Source organism: Elephantulus edwardii, unplaced genomic scaffold (genome assembly GCF_000299155.1).
Source record: "Elephantulus edwardii isolate Elephantulus edwardi_28Jun2011 unplaced genomic scaffold, EleEdw1.0 scaffold00051, whole genome shotgun sequence".
Taxonomy (NCBI): Eukaryota; Metazoa; Chordata; class Mammalia; order Macroscelidea; family Macroscelididae; genus Elephantulus; species Elephantulus edwardii.
Window position 1 is genome coordinate 8,330,127 of NW_006399801.1, and position 24,302 is coordinate 8,354,428.

The following is a 24,302-nucleotide window of genomic DNA, read 5'->3' on the forward strand; positions in this document are numbered from 1 at the left end:
AGGAGAGGAGCAAATGGGGGGGGAGGGGTTTGTGCAGGGAGAAGGGTGCAACAATGAATGAATGGAATCCCAAAATCTCTGTAGATGTTCATTGAAATGCAAAATAAACAACCTAAATTTTTAAAAAAAAAAAGGTGCACTGCAAAGTGGACTGGGGGACGTGGAAGGCAGGGGGGAGGGAGAAAAACGTGCAACAGTGAATGAAAACACAACCTTTCTATAAACTCTCATTAAAATAACAATTTTAAAACTTTTAAAAATATATAAGAATTTAAAAATTTTTTTAAAAAAAAAGAGATCCATCCAACAGGAATGCCACTTACAATGTAGAACATGGAGACAAAGGTTCACTTCTATTTTCAGGAAGAACAACTGTTAGAAAAACATGTTTGGTAAAGTAGTGAGGTAGCTCAAATTAAGGAAATCCTCAATGAGGTAAGAGTGTGACAAAAATGGACTTGAACCAATACCAATGGGATGTACATACAGGACTAGAAATACATCCTTCTTTTCTACGTAAGGTCAGATGACTTAAGTCAGAGCACACTCAAAAGAACAACCACAATATAATAATTCTATTTACATTTTTTAGGTTATCACCTAATGATTTTCCACAGCTGCTATACCCTCTTACATTTCTAACAACAATGGACATGGATTTCAATTTCTTTACATCCTCATCAAAATTCATTTTCTGTGATTTTTCGCTATGTTACTCCCCTCCTACACACACCAATATTACAAAACCTAGTGGATGTAAGAATACCAGAAGAATGTGTATTTATGCTTTACTGATTATGCAAAGGCATTTGACTGTGTGGATTATACAAGTTGTGGCTGACATGGAGAAGAATGGGAATCCCCGAGCACTTAATTGTGCTCATGCAGAACCTATACTTAGTATAGGAGGGTGTTGTGCAAACAGAGCAGGTTTAAACACTGCATGGTTTAAAATTGAGAAGAAAGTGTGTCCAAGAAGCTGGATTCTATGAAGAGGAATGTGACATCAGAACGGGAGGAGACTCATCCATAACCTGCGTGATGCAGATGACACCAAATTAACTTGCTCAAAGTGAGGACTTGAAGCACTTGTTGAAGAGAATCAGAGAATGCAGCCTTCAAATTGTGTCTTAACATCACGAAAACAAAGATTCTTACCACTGGACTAATAAATAGGCAGCATCAAGACGGCTGGAGAGGAGATTGAAACTGTCCACAGCTTTGTCTTGCTTGGATTCACAATTAACATCTTTGGTACCAACAGAAAAAAAGTAAGGAGACACATTGCACTGGGGAAATCTGCAGTTAGGGACCTTTCCAAATTATTGAAAAATAGTGATGTCAGTTTGAGGACTAAGATGCATCTGATTCAGGCCATAGTCTTTCCGATTACTAGCTATGCATCCAAGACCTGGACAACAAATAAGGATAACAGAAAAAGAACGGATGCCTTTGAGCTGTGGTATTGGAGAAGAGCACTAAACCTTACATGAACAGCCAAGAGAACAAACTTACGTCTTGGAGAGGGTGCAGCCAGAGTGCTCTTTGGAGTCAAGAATGGTTAGGCTTTGCTTCAAATAATTTGGACACGTTCTTAAGAGGTGCTATTCCTTGGAGAGGGACATGATGTTGGGAAGGGTGGAGGTTCAATGAAGGAGAAGACGACCTTCAACCAGGTGGACTGATGTGGTGACTGTTGCAATGTGCTCGCTCTTGTGTGTCAGGAAGTGTGAGGATAGCACAGGACAGGACTGGGTTCATATCTTTTGTTCAGAGAGTCACTATGAGTTGTACTCAACACCTAACAACAATTAGGTGTCAATGACTCATAGCATCTCTATGAACAGCAGACCTGAAGCCTGTCTTATCCTGTATCATCCTCACTATCCCTGTTATACTCCAGGGTCTATTGCTACAATCACTGTCAATCCAACTCAGTAAGGGTCGTCCTCTCCTTCATTCACCCTCTATCCTTTCAAGAATGATGTCCTTTTCCAAGGACTTAAAAAGATACTCGAAGTATGTGAGAAATTTCATCCTCACCTCTAAAAAGCAAACTGGCTACACTTTTCATTAAGATACATTTGTTTACTCTCTTAGCAGTACATGGGATATTCAGTACTGTTCTCCAACACCACAACTCTCCTATCATCCAACTTTCAGATGCATATTGTTCTGTGTCGTCAACTCGCCTGCGAATCATAGAGAACCCTATGTACAACAGCTCTAACCCCTACTCTATCCCATGCCAATCTTACTGTTTCTAACACACTTACCCCCATTACCCCAGTCACTGACTCAATCCATCTCATCGACGGTCTTTCTCTCCTGCACTGTCCCTCCTCCTTCCAAAGCATGATGTCCTTCTCCAAGGACTGGTCCTGCTTTGCAACATGTTCAAAATATGTCAGATGAAACTTTATAATCCTTGCCTCCAAGGAGCAGCCTGGTCTCACCCTCTCTAGATGAACAGGAAATAATTTAGAAAGCCATATATGAATCAAGCACACCTTAGTCTTAAAATTGCCATACTCCTCCTCAGCATCTTGGAGAGGTCCTTGGCAGCGGATTTCCCTTACTGCTGTTGCAAAGGTGCTGTTTATGAACACAAGCAAGATAAATCTTCTTTCCATCTGTAAGGATATTGTCTATTGGCCCAGTGGTGAGGAATTTTGGTTTTTTGGTATGAAGATGTAAACCATACTGAAGGTTGTAGTCTATGATATTTTTTGCCTTGGTAACTATGTCATCTCCATAATGCAGGTTGCTCATAGGCTTTTTCCTCAGATTCTGTTGCCACTTTCTTCATATAGTCAAGCTCCTTGAATGATTTGCTCTGCATATAGACTGAATGTTGCTGTTTACTGTCAAGTTGGAACCAACCCACAGCTGACCCTTCAACAGGTTTCCAGATGTGTTAATCACATGGGAGGAAACTGCCTATCTTCTCTCAGAACAGCTGGTGGATTCAAATAACGAGGCTTTGGGATTGCAATGCAGTTTCTTACCACTAGGCCACCAGAGCTTTTATAGACTAAATAAGTATGGAAAAAGGATACAGCCATGATATACATCTTGTTTGATTTAAACCATGTAGTGTTCCTCGCTGTGTTCAAAGAGCCTCCTGATCTAGGTGTAGATTTCACATGAACACAACTAAACGTTCTGGGATTCCCATTTTTCTCAATGTTAATCATAATTTGTTGTGATCCACATAGTCAAATGCCTTTGCACAGGCAACAGAACACAAAAACACAGCCTTGCAGTATTTTCTGCTTCCAGCCAAGAGCAATATGTCTTTACCATATCAAATAAAGGATACCAAAAATTTGGGTCTATAAACATCACGTTCAATGTAGGCAAGGCTCTTTGAAACTAGCTGTGTCTTCACTTTCTGTCCACGTATGATGATCTGCATCCTTGGCTTTAGATATAATATACTGCAGTAAGCCTGCAAAGACATACGACGGCATTGGTCTTTTCCAAAAATTATCAACAGATTTTTTTCCAATACTATTTAATCATATATTTAACCTGAAAAATAATAGCCTTGTTTTGACAAAGGATTCATGAACTCTATAATAATGTAATTATAAAGCTGTATTAATGATGGATTTAATTACTTTTTACTAAAGTAAGCTCATTACACCGAAGTCAGTAAAATGCAAAATCCATGAACCTATATTGTTGTTGCCATGTGCCATTGAGATGAAACAGACCTTAGCTGACACTCAAGTAGGTTTTCAGAGACAAGACCTATTTTACATCAGCAATGGTATTTCTGGTACCATAGCCTCTTCTAAATCCAGCTGAACTTCTGGCCATTCTCTGTTGATGTACTGTTCCAATTGCTTCTGGATGCTATTCAGCAAGATTTGACTTATGTGTGATATTTGTGATACTGTTCAATAAATTCTGCATTCTATTGGATCACCTTTCTTGGGAATGGGGACAATTATGGGTCTCCTCCAGTTAGGTGGCTAGGTAGCTGCCTCCCAAAATTTCTTGGCATACAATGGTGGGCACATCCAGGGCTGAATCTGTTTGTTGGAACATGTCAACTGATATTCTATCAAATACTGGGGCTTCCCCCTCCCAAAGCATTTGTAGTCAGCAGTATGGGGCTGGAATCCAGTTGGAAGTCATCTGCAGCAGCCGGACTCTATAGAGGTTTGTTTGCTGGTTCTGGAGAGGATTAGGGTGGAATGTTTACTCGCCAATGAGTATAAGTTGATTTGATTTGGCCTCCTATTTAAAAACCTGGTTTTATTTCTTTTTGGTCAAACATTCTTCTAAGAGGTATAGCACTGGTCTGTTCATTTGCTGTATAAAGGTAACTAGTGGTAGCTGTGATGTGTCAAATACAATAATGTTTACCCATGGTGGACAGTGTTTGGTGGAGCTCCCCAATTAAAACAAGATTGGAAGCAGGAGTGGCATCCACTTCCAAAATAGCTTGCCTCCAGAAACCCTATGAATGTGGAGAAATGATAAAGTTTCACAAGTGTTCAGGTCTTTTGTTCATAGGGTCGCTATGAGTCATCTACAACTGATGGCACTTAACAACAATGCCTTAGTTATTATACGCTACTTCCTGAAATGGTTCCATGTAAATCAATTCGCGTGGTACAGTGATAGTGGGTATTCCCTCCATCTTCTTTTGATGCTTTCTGGATCATTCAGGATCTTGTCCATAACATTTTCAGTATTGCAACTCTAGGCTTGAATTTGTTTTTAAGTTCTTTCAGTTAGAGAAATGCAAAATGAGTTTTTCCCTCTATTTTCTAACTCCAACTCTTTGCACATTTCATTATAAATTTTCTGCTCTGTCATCTAGAGCTGTCTCTTAAAATCTTCTGTTCATCTCCTTTACTTCAGTATTTCCCTTAGTTTGGCTTCTTGTCCCTCTATTTTCTAACTCCAACTCTTGTCCTTCTAGTGCAATTTTCAGAGTCTTTTCTGACCTCAAGTTTTGTCTTTTCTTCCTCCTGTCTTTGTAATTCTCTTTGCTTTCTTAATGGATGATATCCTAATGCCATCCCTTAATTCATCCGGTCTTTGATCACTGAGGTTCACTGCCTCAGATCTATTTTTGTGACAGTTTTTCAATTCAGGTGAGATTGACTCAAAGTCCTATTTTGGGTCTTGTGGACTTTGAATTTCCTTCAGGTTCGATTTAAAACTACACAAGAGTGATTGATGGTCTACTGACTGCCAACACTTAGCTTCCTCAACTACTTTTCCACAGATGCTATCAACTTTGATTCTTGTGTATCCCCTTTGGTGAGACTCATGTGTATATTTGTAGCTGTTTTTTGAAACTGTATGTGCAATGATTAAAATATTGATACAAAATTCAATCATTCATCTTCAGCCTAATGTCTATTACCAAGTACGTCATTTTCAACTACTGGTTTATAACCCTAGAGAAGCCACAAGATGGATCACAAGGCAGAACAGATTTCACCGCAGTGGATTTAATGACTAACGACGATACACTGGTAGTAGTGATTGAACTACTTGGCTGCTTACTTAAAGATCAGCAGCTTTAACTCACTGGCTGCACTGCCAACCCAAAGGCAGGTGGTTTGAATCTCTGTTAGAGAAAGAGAGGCTTATTTACAGCCTCTGAATACCCACTGGAGCTTTGGGTTGGTTCAGGAATGAGTTTGAGTTTTTCCTTCAAGAAAACAATAAAGCAGTTTGTTTTCATGAAGACACACAGTCTTACTCTTTGGGGCAGTTTTATTGTCCTTACAGAGTAGCTATGGGTTAGACTCAATGGCAATTAATTTTATTTGGTTTGGAATGACTATTATTTGGTTTGGAATGACTAACAAAGAGTTCTGAAGAAAATAAATTTCTATTTATAGATAGTTTTCTAACATAAGCAATTTTTCTACAATTAGTCTGAGTATACGTCAGTTGTGAGCCATCAGGAAGAGCACCCTGTCCCCCAACACATCCTTTTGCACAATACCCATTCTACAATTTATAAAAGAATGGCATAGACCTCACCCATTTTGATTACTATTCATTTACTCTGATTTTACAGTTCGAGTGCAAAAACTTCTGGCAACCAAGTAAAACTATTAATAATAGCAAGTCAACCTTAAGAGATTCCCATCTCTGCTCTATATTACATCTTTCTATTAGGGGTGAAGTCTGGAGTTAGAAGTTGTGCTCTAGGGAGCTCTGGTGGCCTAGTGGCAAGAAGCTGCACTGCATGCAATCCCATAGGTACACGGTTCCAATCCACCAGATGCTCGGTTCCAATCCACCAGATGCTCGCTCTGCTGGAGAAGGAGGGGCAATCTCCTCCTGTACGGGTCAGATCCGATTTGACGGTACACACAAATAATAAAATTTAAAAAAAAAAAGAAAGAAAGAAATTGTGGTTTATACAGGGACATCCTGAACTCAATCATATGCTTAACTCTGGTACTGGAAATGTCAATTTCTTATTTAATGATTCTCAATTTCAAGAAAACAAAAATCCTCACAACTGAACAACAGGTACTATTATGATAAATAGACTGAAATTGTCAATGATTTCATTTTACTTGTACCCACAATCAATGCCCATGGTAGCGGCAGTACTCAAAAGAAGTATTGCATTGTTTAAACCTTCTGCCAAGGACCTCTTTGAAGTTTTGTTCTTTGCTAAAGAGCAAAGATGTCAGTTTAAAGTGGAAAGTGTGATTCATCCAAACCATGATACTTGTTTGTAAATGTTGGACACTGCGTAAGGAAAATGGTGCCTTTGAATTTTAGTATTGGTGAGGAGTATAAGGAGACTTAGTGTGTAACATACTTTGGACATACCATTAGGAGGAGCCAGGCCTTGGGAAAGTAAAGCACTGTCAGCAAAAGAGAGGAAGACTCTTACACAGGTAGAATGACACAGACTACAACAGGATTTAAGGATAGCAAAGATTGTGAGCAAGGTGCAAAATCCCAGAAGCCTTCCATTATTCATAGGGTGATTAGTAGGAGTCAGAATTGACTTGATAGCACCTATTAACAACATGGTATACACTGATTCTAAATTAACATGGTACACATTGTTCTTGAGTTCTAAAGATAGTAAAGCTAAGAATCTATTAAAGAAACCATATCTTGATGTTGTGTATATATAACAGTAGCAATAAACTATTGTTGTGTGCACTAAATTGGAACCAACTCATAGCTGACTCTGTAGAGGCTTTTCAGAGGCTGTAACTCACACAGAATTAGACTGTCCACCTTTCTCCTGGGCGAAGCTGGTGGAATCGAACTACAGGTGGAATTCAACTCCCTGAATTGGATTGCCAGCACAATTCCTTACCACTCAACCCGAGCACTCCAATCTAAACATAATTTCACCTATTCTTCCTACTCATCCCTAGAATGTATCATTGGCAGGAAATAAAAACATTTCTGTACAGGCCAAATAATTTAAGACACCATACATACTTATTTGTTGGGTCCAAATTATTCTGGTATTTACTAGATGAGTGATCTTGGAAAAGATTAACCTGTGTGTAAAATGAGGACAATCAGAGTACCAGTTTATCAAGTAGGAGCCAGAAAGTGTTTAAAGCTACAAAAAACAACCAGTGTTTAAAGTTTGACCAGCTACTCCAATGGAGACAGGTATGGCAATCTGCTTCCATACAGATTTACAGCCTTGAACACAATGAAGTGGTTCTACTGGGCAGAGGGCTTGGTTTCAGTTTCTGAATCAGACTAAAAAAATTAAATGGCTTAAGACTGGAAAGTGGTTAACATAGCAAGCACTACAATTAATTTTCTTTTTAATGCTTAAATGCCATCAAGTCAACTACTACTCATAGAGGCCCTATGCACAACAAATCTAAACTATATCCTGTTTCATCCTTTTGATCTCATTTTGTTACAGTTACCATGTCAAATCAATTTTGTTGAGGGTTGTCTTCTCTTTCTTTCTGACTCTACTTTCTCAACACAATGTCATTTTCCAACGACTGACAGACAACATGCCCAAAGTATGTTGAGACAAATTTTCACCATCTTTACCTCTAAAGAGCATCTTTAAAAAAAAAAATAATTTTACACTGATTTATTTACAAAGTTCAAATACATTATTTTTCCTATCAGATCTTTTCCATTTCCTTCACACACACCATCAAATTGCCTGACTCTATGTTTAACAACTCACACACACATATCCCCACCGCCCATCCTCAACCCTTTGCTTCCACACTCCCCCCTCTTGAATCTTCATACTCATTCTACAATAATGGCATTATACAGTTATTTGTCTCTAAGGAGCATCTTGTATGCAGTTCCTTCAAGAGTATGTGTTTGTTCTTTAGGAAGTCCACGGGATACTTAGATCTTTTCTCCAGCATCACAACTCAAAGGTATCAGTTCTTCCATCAATATTACTCACTGTCCACCCTTCAGATGCACAGGAAGCAACTGAAAATACCATGGCTTGGATCTAGCAGGCCTTAGTATTTGATATCTTTGTCTTCAGCACGTTAAAGATGTTCACTGACTCCCTTAAAAAGGCAAGCAGTTCAAACCCATCAGATGCTAGCTGGAAGAAAAATGGGCAATTTACCTATGTGCAATTTATAGCCTAAGGAAAATAACTGGAGCTATGAATTGGTTCTGACTCAGTGACACTGAGTTGAGTAACAGCGGATTTTCCAAACATTAAGTGTCTTGATTTCTTGGCTGCTGCCATAGGTGATGATTGTGAATTCAAATAAAATGAAAATCTGTGATATTTTCAATCTTTCCTTCATCTTCCACGATGTTGCCTATTGATCCAGTGATAGGATGTCTGTTTTCCTAAGGTTGAGATCTGCTATCAGTGACCTCTCCAGAGTACTGAAGACCAAAGATGTCAGTCTGGAGACTAAGGTGCACCTGATCCAGGTGATGATTTTTGCATTACTTGTTAAGCATCAGAGAACTGGACAGTGACTAAGGATGACAGAAGAAGAATTAATGCCTTTGAGTTGTGGTGCTGGAGAATAGTGTTGAACATACCATGGACTGCCAAGAGAACAAAAAGGTACCTGGAGAGAGTGAAACCAATCTGCTCCTTCTGATTTTGAAGCTCTGTGTCACATACTTTGGGCATGTTTCCAGGAGTGCCAAGTCCTCAGAAAAGGACATCACATTTGGAAGGATGGAGGGACAGCCAGAAGAGGAAAACCCTGGATCAGATAGACTGACTCAGTGACTGGGGTAATGGCACTAAGTGTTATCAGAGACAATGAGATTGGCTAAGGACAGCGCAGGGTTCAGAGCTATTGTACACAGGGTCATTATTAGTTGTAGGAGACTCTACAGTAAATAAAAACAACAAGGTTGAGATGTAACTCATATTGAAAACTGTAGTCTTTTGAAGACTGTATTCTTTGATCTTCATAAGACTTTGAACTTGATGTTGAGATGAAATTCACACTGAATGCAGTCTTTGCTCTTTAGTAAGTGTGGGAGACCTTCACTTTCTGTATATAAAGTTGTGACTGTCATCCACATAATTCAGTTTGTTGAAAAGTCTTCCTCCACTGCTGATGTCCCATACTTCTTCACGTGGTTCAGCATCTCAAATGATCTGCTAAATAATGAATAGAGAAATGATACATCCTGATACACATCTTTCTGAATATTAAACCATGTAGTGTTTGCTTGTTCTGTTTAGACAACTGCTTCTTGGTCTCATAGGTTTCATATGAACACCTTTATATTCTGTGACCCCAGTCTGCATGTGTGTGTGTGTGTGTGTGTGTGTGTGTGTGTGTGTACACCCATCAAATCAGATCTAACTGGTGGTACAGGTGGAAATTGCCTCTCCTTCTCCAGCAGAACATCTGGTGGATTTGAACTACTTATCTCTGGACTCGCAGTGCAGCTTCTTGCCGCCAGAGCTCCCCAATTCCTCCTCTTTTTATACTACCCAGTTTGTTATGATTCACACAGTCAAACGCTTTTTCAGAGTCAATAAAACACAAGGAAATATCCTCCTGGTATTCCGTTTTCAGCCAAGATCCACTTGACATCAGTAATGATATCCCTTATGCCACATACTCTTTTAAATCAAGCTTGAGTTTCTGGAAGTTCCTTTTCCCAGTACTGTTCAAGTTGTTGTTGAATAATCTTCAGCAAGGTTTTACTTTTATGTCATATTCATTATTATTTGTTGTTGTTATGTGCCGAGTCGCTGGTGACTCATAGTGACCCTATGCACAAGAGCCCTAAACGCCATTCTATCCTATACCAACCTCACCGTCTCCAACACACTCATTCTTACCACTCCACTCACAGAATGGATCCATCTCATCAAGGGTCTTTCCCTCCTGTGCTGTTCCTCTACTATCCCAAACATGATGTCCCTCTCTAAGGACCAGTCCCTCCTTGCAACATCTTCAAAATATGTCAGACAAAGCTTCAGAATCCTTGACTCCAAGGAGCAGTCAAGCTTCACCCACTCCAGGACAAACCTTTTTGTTCTCCTAGCAGTCCATGGTATATTCAACACTCTTCTCCTGCAACACAGCTCAAAGGCATCAATTCTCTATCATCCCTAGTCACTGTCCAACTCTCCGATGCATAGACTACAGCCTGGATCAGGCACACCTTGGTCTCCAGCCTGACAACTCAACATATTCCTCCTCGTACAGCCCAGCGTCTCGGATGATCTGTTCTGCATACAGATTGGAAAGGTATGGAGACAAAATACATCCCTGACGAACCCCCTTCCTGACTTTGAACCATGTAGTGTCTCCTTGCTCTGGTCCAAGTATAGGTTTCACATTAGCACAATCTAATGTTCTGGGATTCCCATTCTTCTCAGAGTCAGCCACAGCTTGTTGTGATCCACACAGTCAAAAGCCTTTGCATAGTCAATGAAGCACAGATAGACATCCTTCAGTATTTCTCTTTCTGCCAAAATCCATCTAACATTAGCTATAATATCCCTAGTACCACGACCTCTTCTAAATCCAGCCTGCACATCTGGCAGTTCTCTGTTGGCATATTGTTCCAAATGTTTGTGGGTAATTTTCAGCAAAATCTTGCTTGCATGTGATATTTTAATGATATTGTTCGATAATTTCCACACTCTGTTGAGTCACCTTTCTTTGGAATGGGAAATCTGGCTGTCCTACAGATTTCTTGGCACAGCTCAGTGAGCACATCCACAGCAGCATCTGTTTGTTGAAATATATCAGTTGGTATGATGTCAACTCCTGGAGCCTTGTTTTTTGCCAATTCCTTCAGAGCAATTTGAACTTCCTCCTTCATCACCATAGGCTCTTGCTCATATGTCATTTCATGAAATTCCTCTGTGTCAGCCAATTCCTTCTGATACAGTGACTCTGTGTATTCCTTCCATCTTCTTTTGATACTTCCTGGATCATTTAACATTCTACCCAAAGTATCCTTAAGTATTGCCACCTGCGGCTTTAATTTGTTTTTCAGCTCCTTCAGCTTAAGAAAAGCTGAGCGAGTTCGGCCCTTTTGATTTTCTGACTCCAGCTCTCTGCACATTTCATTATAGTATCTTGCTTTGTCATCCCAAGCTGCCTTTTGAAATTTTCTGTTCAGCTCTTTGATTTCTTGGTTTCTTCCTTTAGCTTTGGCTTCTCGGCTCTCTAATGCAATACTCATCTGACATCCATCTTGGTCTTTTCTTCTTCTTCAGCTTTTGTAATGATCTTTTGCATACTTTATGGACGATTTTCTTGATATCCTCCCAGAGCTCATTTGGTCTATGCTCATTGGTGCTCAAGGCCTCAAACCTGTTCCTGAGATGGTTTTGACATTTCAGTGGGACAGATTTAAGGTCAAATTTTTACATATTCATTATATTGTTTCATAATTTTCAGTCTGTTGGACCGCTTTACTTTGGACTTGGGACAAATAATGTACTGCTTCCAGTCAGATGGCCAAGTAGAGTTCTGTATTTGTTGGTAGAGACTGGTGAGCATGTTCAGGGTTGCAAATGTTTCCTGAAACACTTCAATTGATATTGCATCAATTCCTGAGGCCTTATTTTTTGCCAATACCTTCAGTGCAGCTTCAATGTCTTCCTTCAGTATTATTAGTTCTTGATCAATATGTACTTCCTTAAATGGTTCCTTGTCAATCAATTCTTTTTGATATAATGATTCTATATTCCATCTTCTTTTGGTGCATCCTATGTCATTCAACATTTTGCCTGTAGAATCCTTCAGTATGGCAACTTGAGGTTTGAATTAGTTTTTCAGCTCTTTCTGCTTCAAAAAAATGTTGGTCTGTTCTTCCTTTTTGGTTTTCTAATTCCAACTCTACACATTTTGTTAAAATACTTTGCTTGGTTTTTCTCAAGCTACCCTCTAAAATCTTCTTTTCTCTTACCTCAGCTTTTCTTCCCTTTGTCTTGGCCTCTTTATGTTGGAACCTAAAGGTATGTGCTTTGAATCTAACAGCTGCTTCGAGGAAGAAAAACAGGACATCTCCTCCCCTACAATTAAATTCCTCTAAAAACTCACTGGAGGGTTAGCTATGAGTTGGTTCCAACTTGATTATGCTCAATAACAATAAAAACATGCCCTAGCGAAAAACATTCAAGAAAATAACTCATCACGAGAAAAGCTGGAAAAGTGATTAAAAGAAATGCTAAAGGATACACTGACAAAGAAGATTACTCAGAACTGGCTTTGACAAGCACTGTGGCATTTGGACAAGAACAAACTGGGAGGAGGGTAGAGAGAATAGTGCAACAATGAATGAGTGGAAGCCCAAAATCTCTGTAAATGTTTATGAAAATTAATAAAATATAATTATAGAAAAAAAAAAAAAGAAATGCTAGCCACCACTGTTATAAAGCAGGTCTGACATGGGGATTGGGAGAATAGGACAAGCGTGGATAAATAATGACCACTACATTGGAACAGATGAAGGAAAGAACTGTTTAAATAGAATATATGATTAGGCATTATATGTATGACAACAGCCCAGAATAAGAGGTACATCACTGCAAGCGGGGTAAGGAGAGGAGGTAGTAACTGTGCAACAATGAATGAATTTTTTTTTAAGTGAACTAGGAGAGGGGAAAGGGAAGATGAGGGGATAAAATGTGCAACAATGAATGAACAAAAATCTGACTTCTCTGTAAATGTTGTCAAAATCACAATTAAAATAAAATTTTATTAAAATAAAAAGAAGTGCTGGCAAGACCACACTGAATTTTAAATAACTAATAAAACTTTTACAACCAACAGTTTTTAAAATCATTCAAAAAATAGAACTTTTAAAACATGAATGCCTAAACAAAGTACTTACCTCTGAAATGACCCTCAAGTAAAATATACAAATAGTATTTTTTTTTGTAAGGTGGTTGTTGTTAATTGCCATTGTCACAGGCAACTCACAGTAACCCTATGAAAGAAAGACCTGAACATTTGTATAACTTTCATTGTTTCTCCAAGTTCACAGGGTTTCTGTAGGCAAGCTATTTCAGAAGTGGATGCCACTCCTGCTTCCAATTTTGTAAGGCATAAACCAAAACAACAAAAGATTTTGAGAACTGCTAGATAAGAGCAGTCAATATTTTGTAAAGTGAAAACATGGACTAAAATGAAAGCTGTGCAAGCTCTGGTGGCCTAGTAGCAAGAAGCTGCACTGCAATCCCAGAGGTGAGCAGTTAGAATCCACCAGATGCTTTGCTGGAGGAGAGACAATACCAGTCAGATCTGATTTGACAGTACACTTACACACACAACCAAAAAAACCTTTTAGTAGGTAAATTTATTATTCCCATTCTTCAAGCTGGAAATCCAGACACACAAAAAAGTGATGTAACCTAGTGTCCTAGACCACTTATCAGTCAATATCTGAACCCAAGGTAGGCTGACTCTATAGTCCAAGTTCTCAGTCACTAAGCTCTATGACTTGACAAGGGAGCAGACCCCAAAACAGAACTATGGAAACAGAGACACCTGAAAACAAGGAAATTTCCAAAAGAATGGTAAAGGGAAGCCAATGAAATCACAACTAATGAAACTAACAAAATACAGGGTATGTACAAACATATGTGAGTGGGAAAAATTACTGGTTTTCTAGAAGTTTAGATGAAACACTGATTATTACACAGTGAACAATTAAAGCCATTAACTTCAGGGAAATTAACTTTAGGAAAAACAAAAAGCTGTGCAGGAAAGAAAACGCAGTGGCAGTAGAGCAGTTGGTGACATTATGAATTAAGACTGTCAAATAAATTCAGCCTCAGACAGGAAGTGAGTTTAGTCCGAAGCAAAGATTGCTACAGGAGCACTGGTGACTTAAATTATATGCTGGATGGCTAACCTAAAGGTACAAATCCATCAGCTGCTCAAAAAATACAAAGACAAGGCAACCTGCTCCTGTCAATTTACATCAGAAACCTGATGCAGGGTTGCCATAAACTGGAACTGACTAGTCAGTTATGGGTTTAACAGAGGAAAACCTCAATATCAGCTTCAAGCAAACTTCAAGAGGTAGGCAAAAAGGGCTTGTCTTTAACAGAGCTCAAAAAAGTCTACGGAAAAAAACAGTGTGAAGCAGAATGAGAAGATGAGCTGATCGGACAGTAAATCACAGAAGATTTTCCATGAGACCAGCTTATTGTTCAAGAGAGGCCCTCAAGGGTTGTATGTTGACTCAGGTTGAGGGGAAGCCAAAGTTCAGGGATTAGGTAGGAGAGATGGTTAACACATTGCCGCAAATGACAGCAAATGTGTTTCTAAGCATGTTCGTCAATTTAAAAAGTGTAAGACAACGTGTTAAGAGCGAGTACTTTGTTTCTGACTGGTCATTAAAACAACCTGAAAGGTGTGCACATGGCTCTGAACCCTAGTGGCACAGTGATTAAAACACAGAACTGGTAAACTAAAGGTTGGCACTTTGAACCCATCAGAAAAGATGTGGAAGTCTGCATTATGTGACGATATACAGCCTTAGAAACCCTACGGGGCAGTTCCACTTATGTAATATCAGGTCATTAAGAGTGGATATCAACTACTCAACAGGGTAGTGTGGCTTCATGGTAAGGAGTTGCACTGCCAACCCTAAGGAACAAGCTTCAAGTAAGCCAGCTATTTTGTTCCCAATGCAATTCATCCCTTGATTTCCTGGCTGCTGGTACCAAGAGTGCTGACTGTGGAGCCAAGCAAGCTAAAACTATTAACAATCTCAATCTCTTCACCATCCATAATGATGCCACCAATTGGCCAGTGGTGAGAATATTTGTTTTCTTGATGTTGAGCTTCCATCCTTATTGAAGGCTGCAGTCCTTGACCTTCTGCAGGTCCTCCTCAGTTTTAGCAAGCAAGGTTGTGTTATCTGGATAACTTAGGCTGTTGATGAGTCTTCCTCCAATCCTGACGCCACATTCCTCCTAGTATAGCCCAGTGTCCTGGGTGATCTGTTCATGCCTCTAAAAACCCGCTGAAGGGTTTTAACTGTACTTACCCATAACAACTAATACTCAACAACAGAACTGGTTTTGGTTATCTAGCTTTGTTATAAGTAAACAAGAGTGCATCTATAAATCTTGTCCAAATTATATGGGAAGAAAAATTGTTTGCAGTAAGACATTTACTGCACAGAAAGGATGAGGGAATTTCTGTAGCTATCACTTTTTGCAGGATCATAGAATTCAAGTAAAATTCAACACTGTCAACAGTAGAGTGACAGCAAATAATATCCTAATTTAAAACAGTTTAAAAAAATAATCTGGCATGAAGTAGCTGGATTACACGCTTTCACAAATGTACTATTAGTCAAATGACTGTAAGAGGAAAAACATCAATTACAAAAGGTTAAAAAAGTGATCTAAGTATTAGAAGAATAAGAGGCAGTAAAAGATATCTGTCAGGCAAGCTCATTTTTTAAGTAGTGCTGTTGTTGTTATGTGCCGTCGAGTCGTTTGCGACTCATAGCAACCCTATGCACAACAGTCCTAAACCCTGCTTTATCCTGCGCCAACTGCAATGCCTCTGACACACCCATCCCGATTACCCCAGTCACCGAATCAATTTTTAAGTAGGGCTTTTAAAATAAATACTAATGGTGAAAAGCAAAACTTAGAATCTCTTCTAATCAAAGTATTTCAGAGTTATACACACAAAAAAGATGAAGATGGCACTGCAATCCCAGAGGTACGCAGTTCAAATCCACCAGATGCTCTGCTGAAGGAGGAGGAAAAATCGCCTCCTGTACCAGTCAGATCTGATTTGACAGTACACACATTAAAAAAAAAAAAGATGAAGATGCCTATGTGCCAAGAAAATCTTAATGAAAAAGAAATTTGCACTTCACATACTTTTAATGTATAAAATATTCATATTTTTTTTAAAAAAATTCATCGTTTGGTTTTTCCCTGAGTGATCCAAAAAAACAATGGCAGAACATATTTAGTCCAACTGTCATTCCCTAACTCCTTTGCTCAAGCAAAGAGCTTGGTGGAGACATTGTCCAAAAGGTGCAGGTAAAAGATCTCCATCTATGAGTTTCCAAATAGGCCTTATCACTCACAAAGATCTCTACCACACCAGAGAACCAACTAACAACAGTATCCCTGTCTCTTAAGGCCACTTTGCCCCTGATTTTTGCTCCCTCTAGAGATATCATTCAAAAGGAGAGAGGACCAAGGAGATTAAAAACAAGTGCAGACACAGGAGACAAACTCACTTTTCCCTCCTACTATTGGGTTGTATGCAACTCAAGGGCACCTAACAACCACTGATTCTGCAAAGGTTATCCCTGATGTGGGGGGTACAGTATATATTTAATTAACATTTCAAGTCAATATATAAACACTGTTGGCACTAATTGCTAATCTAAAAGTGGGTAGTCAGAACCCACATAGCTGTTGTTATGTGCCGTTGAATCACTTGCAACTCATAGCGACCCTACGTAAAACAGCCCTAAACCCTGCTCTATCCTGTGTGCCAGTGGCACTGCCTCTGACACACCCATTCCAATTACCCCAGTCAAAACAAAGTCCTGAATTCTAAGCAGTCACCATTTAAAAAAAAAAAAAAATCACCCCAAAGTCCTGGTAATCGATTTCCCCTAAAGTGTAGATATTAGGTACCAACACTGATTCTGTCAGCTCTTAGGATGACTGCATACAGCAGCCCAGAACACTGGCTGGTCGGTCCTTCAACATCTTCACAATCTCTGCTGTGCCCACTGCTGCAGGTCTTTCTCACTTTCACCAGCCACCGATTTTATGAAGCATGTCTTTCTCCAGGGACTAGCTGGCCCCTCCTGAAAACATATCCCAAGTATGTGAGACAGTCTCTCATCAGCCCCTGCATCTAAGACACATTCTAGCCTTACTTCCTTCAAGATCAGGTTTATTCTTTCTTCTCAAAGTCCATGCATATTCACCATTCCTCACCAACAGCACAATTTGAATGCTTCAGTCTTCCTCAGTCACAGAAAGTACCCTGGTGCTGTAATGTACTGAGCTGAAAATTGAAAGATCAAGGGTTCCAAGCCAAGATTTGCAGCCTTGGACATTGATGGCAGGTGGCTATAAATTGGAAACAACTCCCAGAAGAGGGGCTTTCCCTCTTAAAATTACAACTTTCTTTAAAAAAAAAAATAAGTCTACACAGCAGTTCTACTCTGATCATGGGATCGCCATGTCTGGCAATCAACTTCACAGTAATCACCACCAACAAAGCCAGTGAATGGTAAAAATGAAGAAAGCTGCCACCTGTACAGCCCTGCTGCTATAAGACTATCTCATTCAGTAAGCCTTATGTAACCAAAGGATCTGTACCAGAATATATAAATTTCACAAATTTATCACCGAAATGCAGAGAAAACACACGCACCAGCCTTGAAAAATTCCGAAGTGACACCAAGTGCTGGCATAAACGAAAGTCACTGCATTTCCTCAAGTAGTCATTAGCATGTGAATAGTCAACGCAGAGACTGGAAACTTCTCGCCAAGAGTCCATTACCTTCAACTGCCTTCCATACAGAGTAACTTTTCTACAGTAATGAGGTGACAAAGCCACTCCCACATTTTAAGGCTCCAGAGGTGTGACCGCGCCCCATGGAAAGGCACGAAATGCTGAAAGATTTCCAAAACATTCGCAACATCCCCAAATCGAGGTGCTGGAGGGGAAACAGAAGTGCGTACATCTAGTGATTGGGCCTAAGAGCTTCAATTGGATGAAAAGTGGCGGAAATTTAAACGCATTTAAAGACCCATCCCTGCGGACCATCTCGCGGGCGGCCCTGAGCCCTGTCCCGTAGCCAAGAGATCAAGGCCGCCGGGCACTTGGGCCCGAGCCGCAGCTTCTCCTCTCTGAAGCACACCCCCACCCCGGGCCCGGAGGCAAGAACGCGATAGGGGCCCGGGACCTGCAGGACGGCTGCCGAGGCCTCACCCTCGAACGACAGCTGCAAGGCAGCGACAAGAGAGCCAGGAGGAGGAGCTGCGGCTCCGGCGCGCCCGGCGAAACAGAAAGGGAACCGAACGCTGCCTCGCCCAGGCCGCCCCAGCCGGGCCCTGCCTGCAGCCGAGCCGCCGGATCCGCCGAGGCGCTCCGCCGACGGCAGCGATATGGCGGCCCCCTCCCCTGACCCGGCCGCGGCCCCAGCCACCGCTCCCGGCCAGCGAGTCGCCACCGCCCACTGCCGGCCCCCCCTCGCTTGCCCGCCTGCCCGCCCTCCTGGGATACGGCCCGCTCCACCCCTCGCGGCTGCTCACCGCGCTGAGGCGTATCCCGCTGGGTGGCTGCGCCGCCATCTTGAGCGAGCTACAAAGCCAGGACCGGCCGAGGCCGCAATCCGATTGCAAAACTGCGGGGGCGATTGTGGGGGTGGTGACGCCCCGCCCACTTCCGGGGCTGGGCAACCTACTGGCTCCGCCCACACGTTTCCGCCTCCAGGCAAAGGTAAATTGCTAGAAAGTTGAAGCTAGAGGCATCGGAAGAAGCATTGTGGACCCCTGAGCTTGCGGAAGTAAGGCGCATGCGTGAATCACAATGCCTTCTACTCATCACTACGTTGTAACTGGACTTGAGGCTTGAGGATCTTGAGTTTGAAATCTGCCACCAAATATGGTGGTAACTTGAGAACGTGAGCTACAGGCGCTTGACTTGTGTCGATGTGCATTGCATTGAAAAGAGTCGTACCTTGCTCATCGGAATGTGATTTGAAGCCTAATTAACAAGATCAAGACTGGAATTTATAAATTTTTCATTTACCATGTAAATTAGCACCTTTCATTCTGATCAACTTGAGGGCTCTGGTGGCATAATCTTTAGGACAGCCAAAGGACAGCCCTGCAATAGTTGGAATCCATCAAGGGGACTAGAGAGAAGGGGAAATGGGCAAGACTCCTACGTGATTTACAGCCTCTAAAATCTAGTGGAAGGTCAGCTACCCTTTCCACTCTTACCTTCTCAGCTATGGAGTGGGGGAGTCTCATTAAGAAAAAAAAAAGTGATTTTAGTAAAGTGTATTTCTTCTTGGCGGCATTGATCAGAAAAACAAGCTAAAAAGATGTGAGTACGGTGAATACAACACGGTCTATCTGATCCTACAGAGATAAAGAAATGCTCTAAAAATGCCTTTTGGTTTAATAATAACCTATTGTTATTTTCATTGTTTTTAGGTGATATCCATTTGACTTATAACGACTTTGTTGTTATGTGACATCTAGTTGCTTGCCATTCACAGCGACCCTATGTACAGCTGCTCTGAACCCTGCTCTATCCTGAGCCAACCGTATCGTCTCTGACAGACCTACTCCCCTTCCCCAGTCACTGAATAAGTATAATGGCTCCAACCCTGGAAATTCTTTAGGAAAAGACCAAAGACTAGTATGCTCCAGATAAAACAACAAAACAGTCTGATCTTGTGCCATCTTCATAAGCAGACTCATAGTGACCTTTGGCGAGCCTATAAATCTTTATAGGAGACTGCCCAACTTTATCCCACAAAGTGGCTGACGACAGCAAACCAGTACCTTTCAGTGAGCAGCAGCACCACATGTAATGTAGTACACACTTACCTTACTCCAGTCTTCCTTTCTCTCTCTCAATCACTGTCTTCTAGTGCATGCTAACCCATGTTGGTGGTGATGGTGGTGGTGTGTGCCATCTGGCAACTCTGAACTGGCCTATCCTGTGCCAACCTCACCATTTCCGACATACTTGAGCCCTTTGTTACAGGTTTGCATGAGAACAATTAAATGATCTGGAATTCCCATTCTTCCCAGTGTTGGCCATAATGTGTTGTGATCCACCTAATCAAATGCCTTTGCATAAACACAGTATGTAGTAAAACACAGATACCCTTCTGGTATACTCTGCTTGTAGCCAAGATCCATCTGACATCAGCAATAATACCCCTGGTGCTGAGGCCTCTTCTAAATCCACTTGAATTTCTGGCAGTTCTCTGCCCATGTTCCAGCCATTTTAAAATAATTTTCATTGGGAGCTTTAGTGGCCTAGAGGCAAGAAGTTGCACTGTAATCCCGAAGGCATGCGCTTCAAAGCCACTAGATCCTCTGCTGGAGAAGGAGGGGCAATCTCCTGTGCCAGTCACATCTGATTGGATGGCACACAAGTTAAAAAAATTTTTTCGAGACTTCCTCAAGCAAAAGACCTTAGACTGCCCGGCCTCTCAAGGTCGGGCAAAGCCTAAAATCCTTGTAGATCCCTCCTGACAGCCCTCCACAGAACACCTCCAAGTGAATACTACTCGCAAGAACAAACTCAACAATTCACAAGAACAGCTCTAAGACATAGACGCACGCATCACTCCTGTAGGTTGTGTCTTCCACACTGCTACCACCATGAAGCTGCTTGCAATGACTGTGCTGCTTCTCACCATCTGTAGCCTTGAAGGAGCCTTGGTTCAGAGACAGGCGGAGGAGGGAAATGCGCAGAGTACTTTCACTCAGTACTTTCAGAGCCTGAGCCGGTATAGCCAAGACCTGCTGGAGAGAGCAAAGGCCAGTGAGATTCCAACCCAGGCCAGGGATTACTTTGAGAAGACAACGGACAAGCTGAAACCCCTGGTCCAGAAGGCTAGAGAAGATATACTTAGCCTCATCAACAACTTCATGAAACACAAAGCAGAGTCTGCTGCCAAGTGAAGTGTCCAGACCTTTGCCTTTCATCCTCATCTGGCCCCTGAAATATGGCGAGGACTCCAGCTTCTTTCTCTACTGATTTCTGTTTTCTACAATAAATACTGAATCAGTAAAAAAAAAAAAAATTTCATCAAGAATTTGCCTGCAGGTGACATTAATTTGATAATATCCACATTCTATTGTATCACCTTTTATAGGGATGGGAATAAATATGGAGCCCTTCAGTTGGCCAGGTTAGCTGTCTTCCAGATTTCTTGGCACAGCCTGGTGAGTAAGTCCAGGGCTGGAACTATTTGTGGGACTCCATCAATCCATTTCAGAGATTGTAAATCTTAACTGGAAAAGATGGTCTATGGACTTGAACCACCTGAGAGGCACTGTCCTTTTGGTTAGCTACTCAAAATATTAAGATTATGCAACCAGAATCCCTTCATTTTCTATGTACTCAATATTATTTCTATTGTTGTCATGTTAAAACCAACTCATAGCTTACACTCTAATAGGTTTTCAGAATCTATAAATAGCACAGGAGATTACCCATCTTTCTCCAAAGGAGCAGCTGTGGATTTGAACCACATGCCTTTGGATTTAAAGCACATCTCCTAGGGGAGCTCTGGTGGCCTAGTGGCAAGGAGCTGCAACTACAATTGCAGAGGTGAACGGTTCAAATCCACCAGATGCTCTGCTGGGGAAGGAGGGACAATCTCCTCCTGTACCAGTCAGATCTGATTTGACGGTACATGCACACAAAAATAATAAAAATTTTTTTTTAAAAAAAGCACATCTCCTTATAAATAAGTTATCAGTGTTCCTACTAGGTCACTGTTGTTATTTTGTTATGCGTCATCAAGTTGCCTTGCCTCATAGTGACCCTTTGTACATTAGCTCTGAAACCTGCCCTAGTTGGAGTCAATCTCATTGTCTCTGACAGACCTAATCCCATTCCTCCAGTCACTGAGTCATCCTAAGACTTCCTTTCCTGTGCTGTCTCTCCATTCATCCAGGCATGATGTCCCTCTCCAAGGACTGGTCCCTCCTGGTCATGTGCCCAAAGTATGTGAGACAGAGCCTCAGAGCTATCTAAATATTAATTATAATATAAAATTATACTTTATAGTCTGTTCTGAAACTTGTTCTTTTTACTTTAAGCTATATTTTAATTTGAGGCTTAGGTGCTCAAAATTTTAAAAATTCATGAATAAGTTAATGAATATGGAATTGTAAAATAAACAAAAACCTGTATTCTGCTATCACTTTTACTACTGATGATTAATATTGCCACTGATAATGGTAAATGGAACAGTGAAAATTATCTGAATGAAAGTTCTGGTCAATGCCATTTAAAATCCTCTAAACAATACAAACTGGACCCTGGCCTCTAAGACTCTGGTGAAAAACAAGAAGATGCAATCAACTGATGGCCTGAGCCTGGGAAGAACATACCAAACACCTGAGTCCAAGCCAGTGTTGGTTACATCCCATTAACAAGTGAAAAAAACAATCTCATTTTCACATTTCCTTGCACATGCTCCTCAATTATCCAGTAAAGATATAGGTCAGCTTTTCCTCTAATCATTCAGTAAGCAAAACCTTTAACTGTGACTTATCTCAGAGCAATTTACAAATCAGCTTTTCCTCTGGTTACACCTTGCCACAGTCTCTTCACAATCTCTCCACCACTGTTGTCCCTGGGACAACACTTTGCAGTATAGAAAGCTCAACCTCTTATATTGGTCCCACCACTGTTGATGATTTGCAAGGCCATGTGTCTGCAGTCAAGGTAACTGGAGATCATGCCCCCATAGGATCTTGACATAAATTTTTAATCTCTCAAAAATAATAGCAGCATGTGAATCCCTTCATAAAAACATAGAGAACAACTTGTAGTTGTTGTGTGCTGTCAAATTGGAACTAACTCATAACTGACCTTCCAGTGAGTTTTCAGAGGCTGCATGGCAGGGGATTACCCATCTTTCTCCAATGGTGCAGTTGATGGCTTTGAATCACATGCCTTTGGATTGATAGCCGAGCTGTGCAACTAGAGTAGCAAAACCAAATCTCATGAAAAGAATCTAAACCAACCAGGGCAAATAATAACTATCAACTCCTAGCAGAGAAGCACTTGGAATAACCTGATACATTGCTCTTTAACACTTTGGAGAGGTCTTTGATAACAGATTTTTCCCAATGCAATACATCTTTTGATTTCTTGACTGCTGGTACCAAGGGTGTTGATTGTGGATTCAAGTAAAATCAAATATTAGACAATTTCAGTCTTTTCTCCATCTATCATGATGTTGCCTATTCATCCAACAATGTAGATTTTTGTTTTCTTGGTGTTAAGATGAAACCCATATTGAAGACTGTAATCTTTGATCATATACAACAAGTTTTGCAGTTCATTTTCTGCAAAGAAGGTTGTGTGATTTGCATAGTGCATACTATTGATGCTTTTGATTCCACAACTTTCTTCACAGAGTCCAGCATCTCAAATTATTTCCTCGGGATACAATGGGAGCTCTGGCGGCTTCGTGGTAAGGAGTTTTGCTACCAACCCAAAGGAGCTCAGTTCTAATCCACCAGCTGTTCCATGGGAGAAAAATGTGTAATCACCTCCCATGCCATATCCTCCCCCTGAAAACCTGCTGGAGGGTAAACTATGGATCAGTTCAGTAGTGTACAACAACAGACTGAATAGGTATGGAGAAAGGATGCAGCTCTGATGTGCAGGGAGGAGAAAAAAACCCTCATTGTTCTCAAGTCAGAGCTGACACAGCTATCCCTCCAGTGGGTTTTCAGTAGCTGCAAATTGCACAGCAGACTGTTCATCTTTCTCCTGAAAAGGAGTTGGTAGATTAGAGTCACCTACATTTGGGTTGACTGTAAAACTACCAACTAGGCCATCAGAGCTCCCTAACTAATGTTGTTGTTGTTGTTCTTATGTGCTGTGGAGTCCTTTCTGACTCATAGAGACCCTATGCACAACAGCCCTAAACCCTGCTCTATCCTGCGCCAACCGTACCACCTCTGACACACCTATCCCGATTACCCCAGTCACCGAATCAATCCATCTCAAGGAGGGTCTTCCCCTCCTGCGTTGTCCCTCAACCCTTCCAAGCATGATGTCCCTCTCCAAGGACCTGTCCCTCCTGGCAACATGTCCAAAGTATGTCAG

At 41.0% G+C, this 24,302-nt stretch overlaps 1 protein-coding gene and 1 pseudogene across 1 annotated transcript in view; one reads left to right on the plus strand and one right to left on the minus strand.

The window, feature by feature from the left end:
• MORC3 (MORC family CW-type zinc finger 3) overlaps positions 1–18,796 on the minus strand; it is a 63,652-nt gene extending 44,856 nt beyond the window's left edge. Inside the window, exon 1 of the mRNA XM_006886726.1 lies at positions 18,734–18,796. Coding sequence (XP_006886788.1) covers positions 18,734–18,772 — 39 coding nt within the window. The 5' untranslated portion in view covers positions 18,773–18,796. The remainder of the gene's footprint in view (positions 1–18,733) is intronic.
• Positions 18,797–20,827: 2,031 nt separating this feature from the next.
• LOC102843647 lies at positions 20,828–21,130 on the plus strand (annotated as a pseudogene).
• The last annotated feature ends 3,172 nt before the right edge of the window (positions 21,131–24,302 follow it).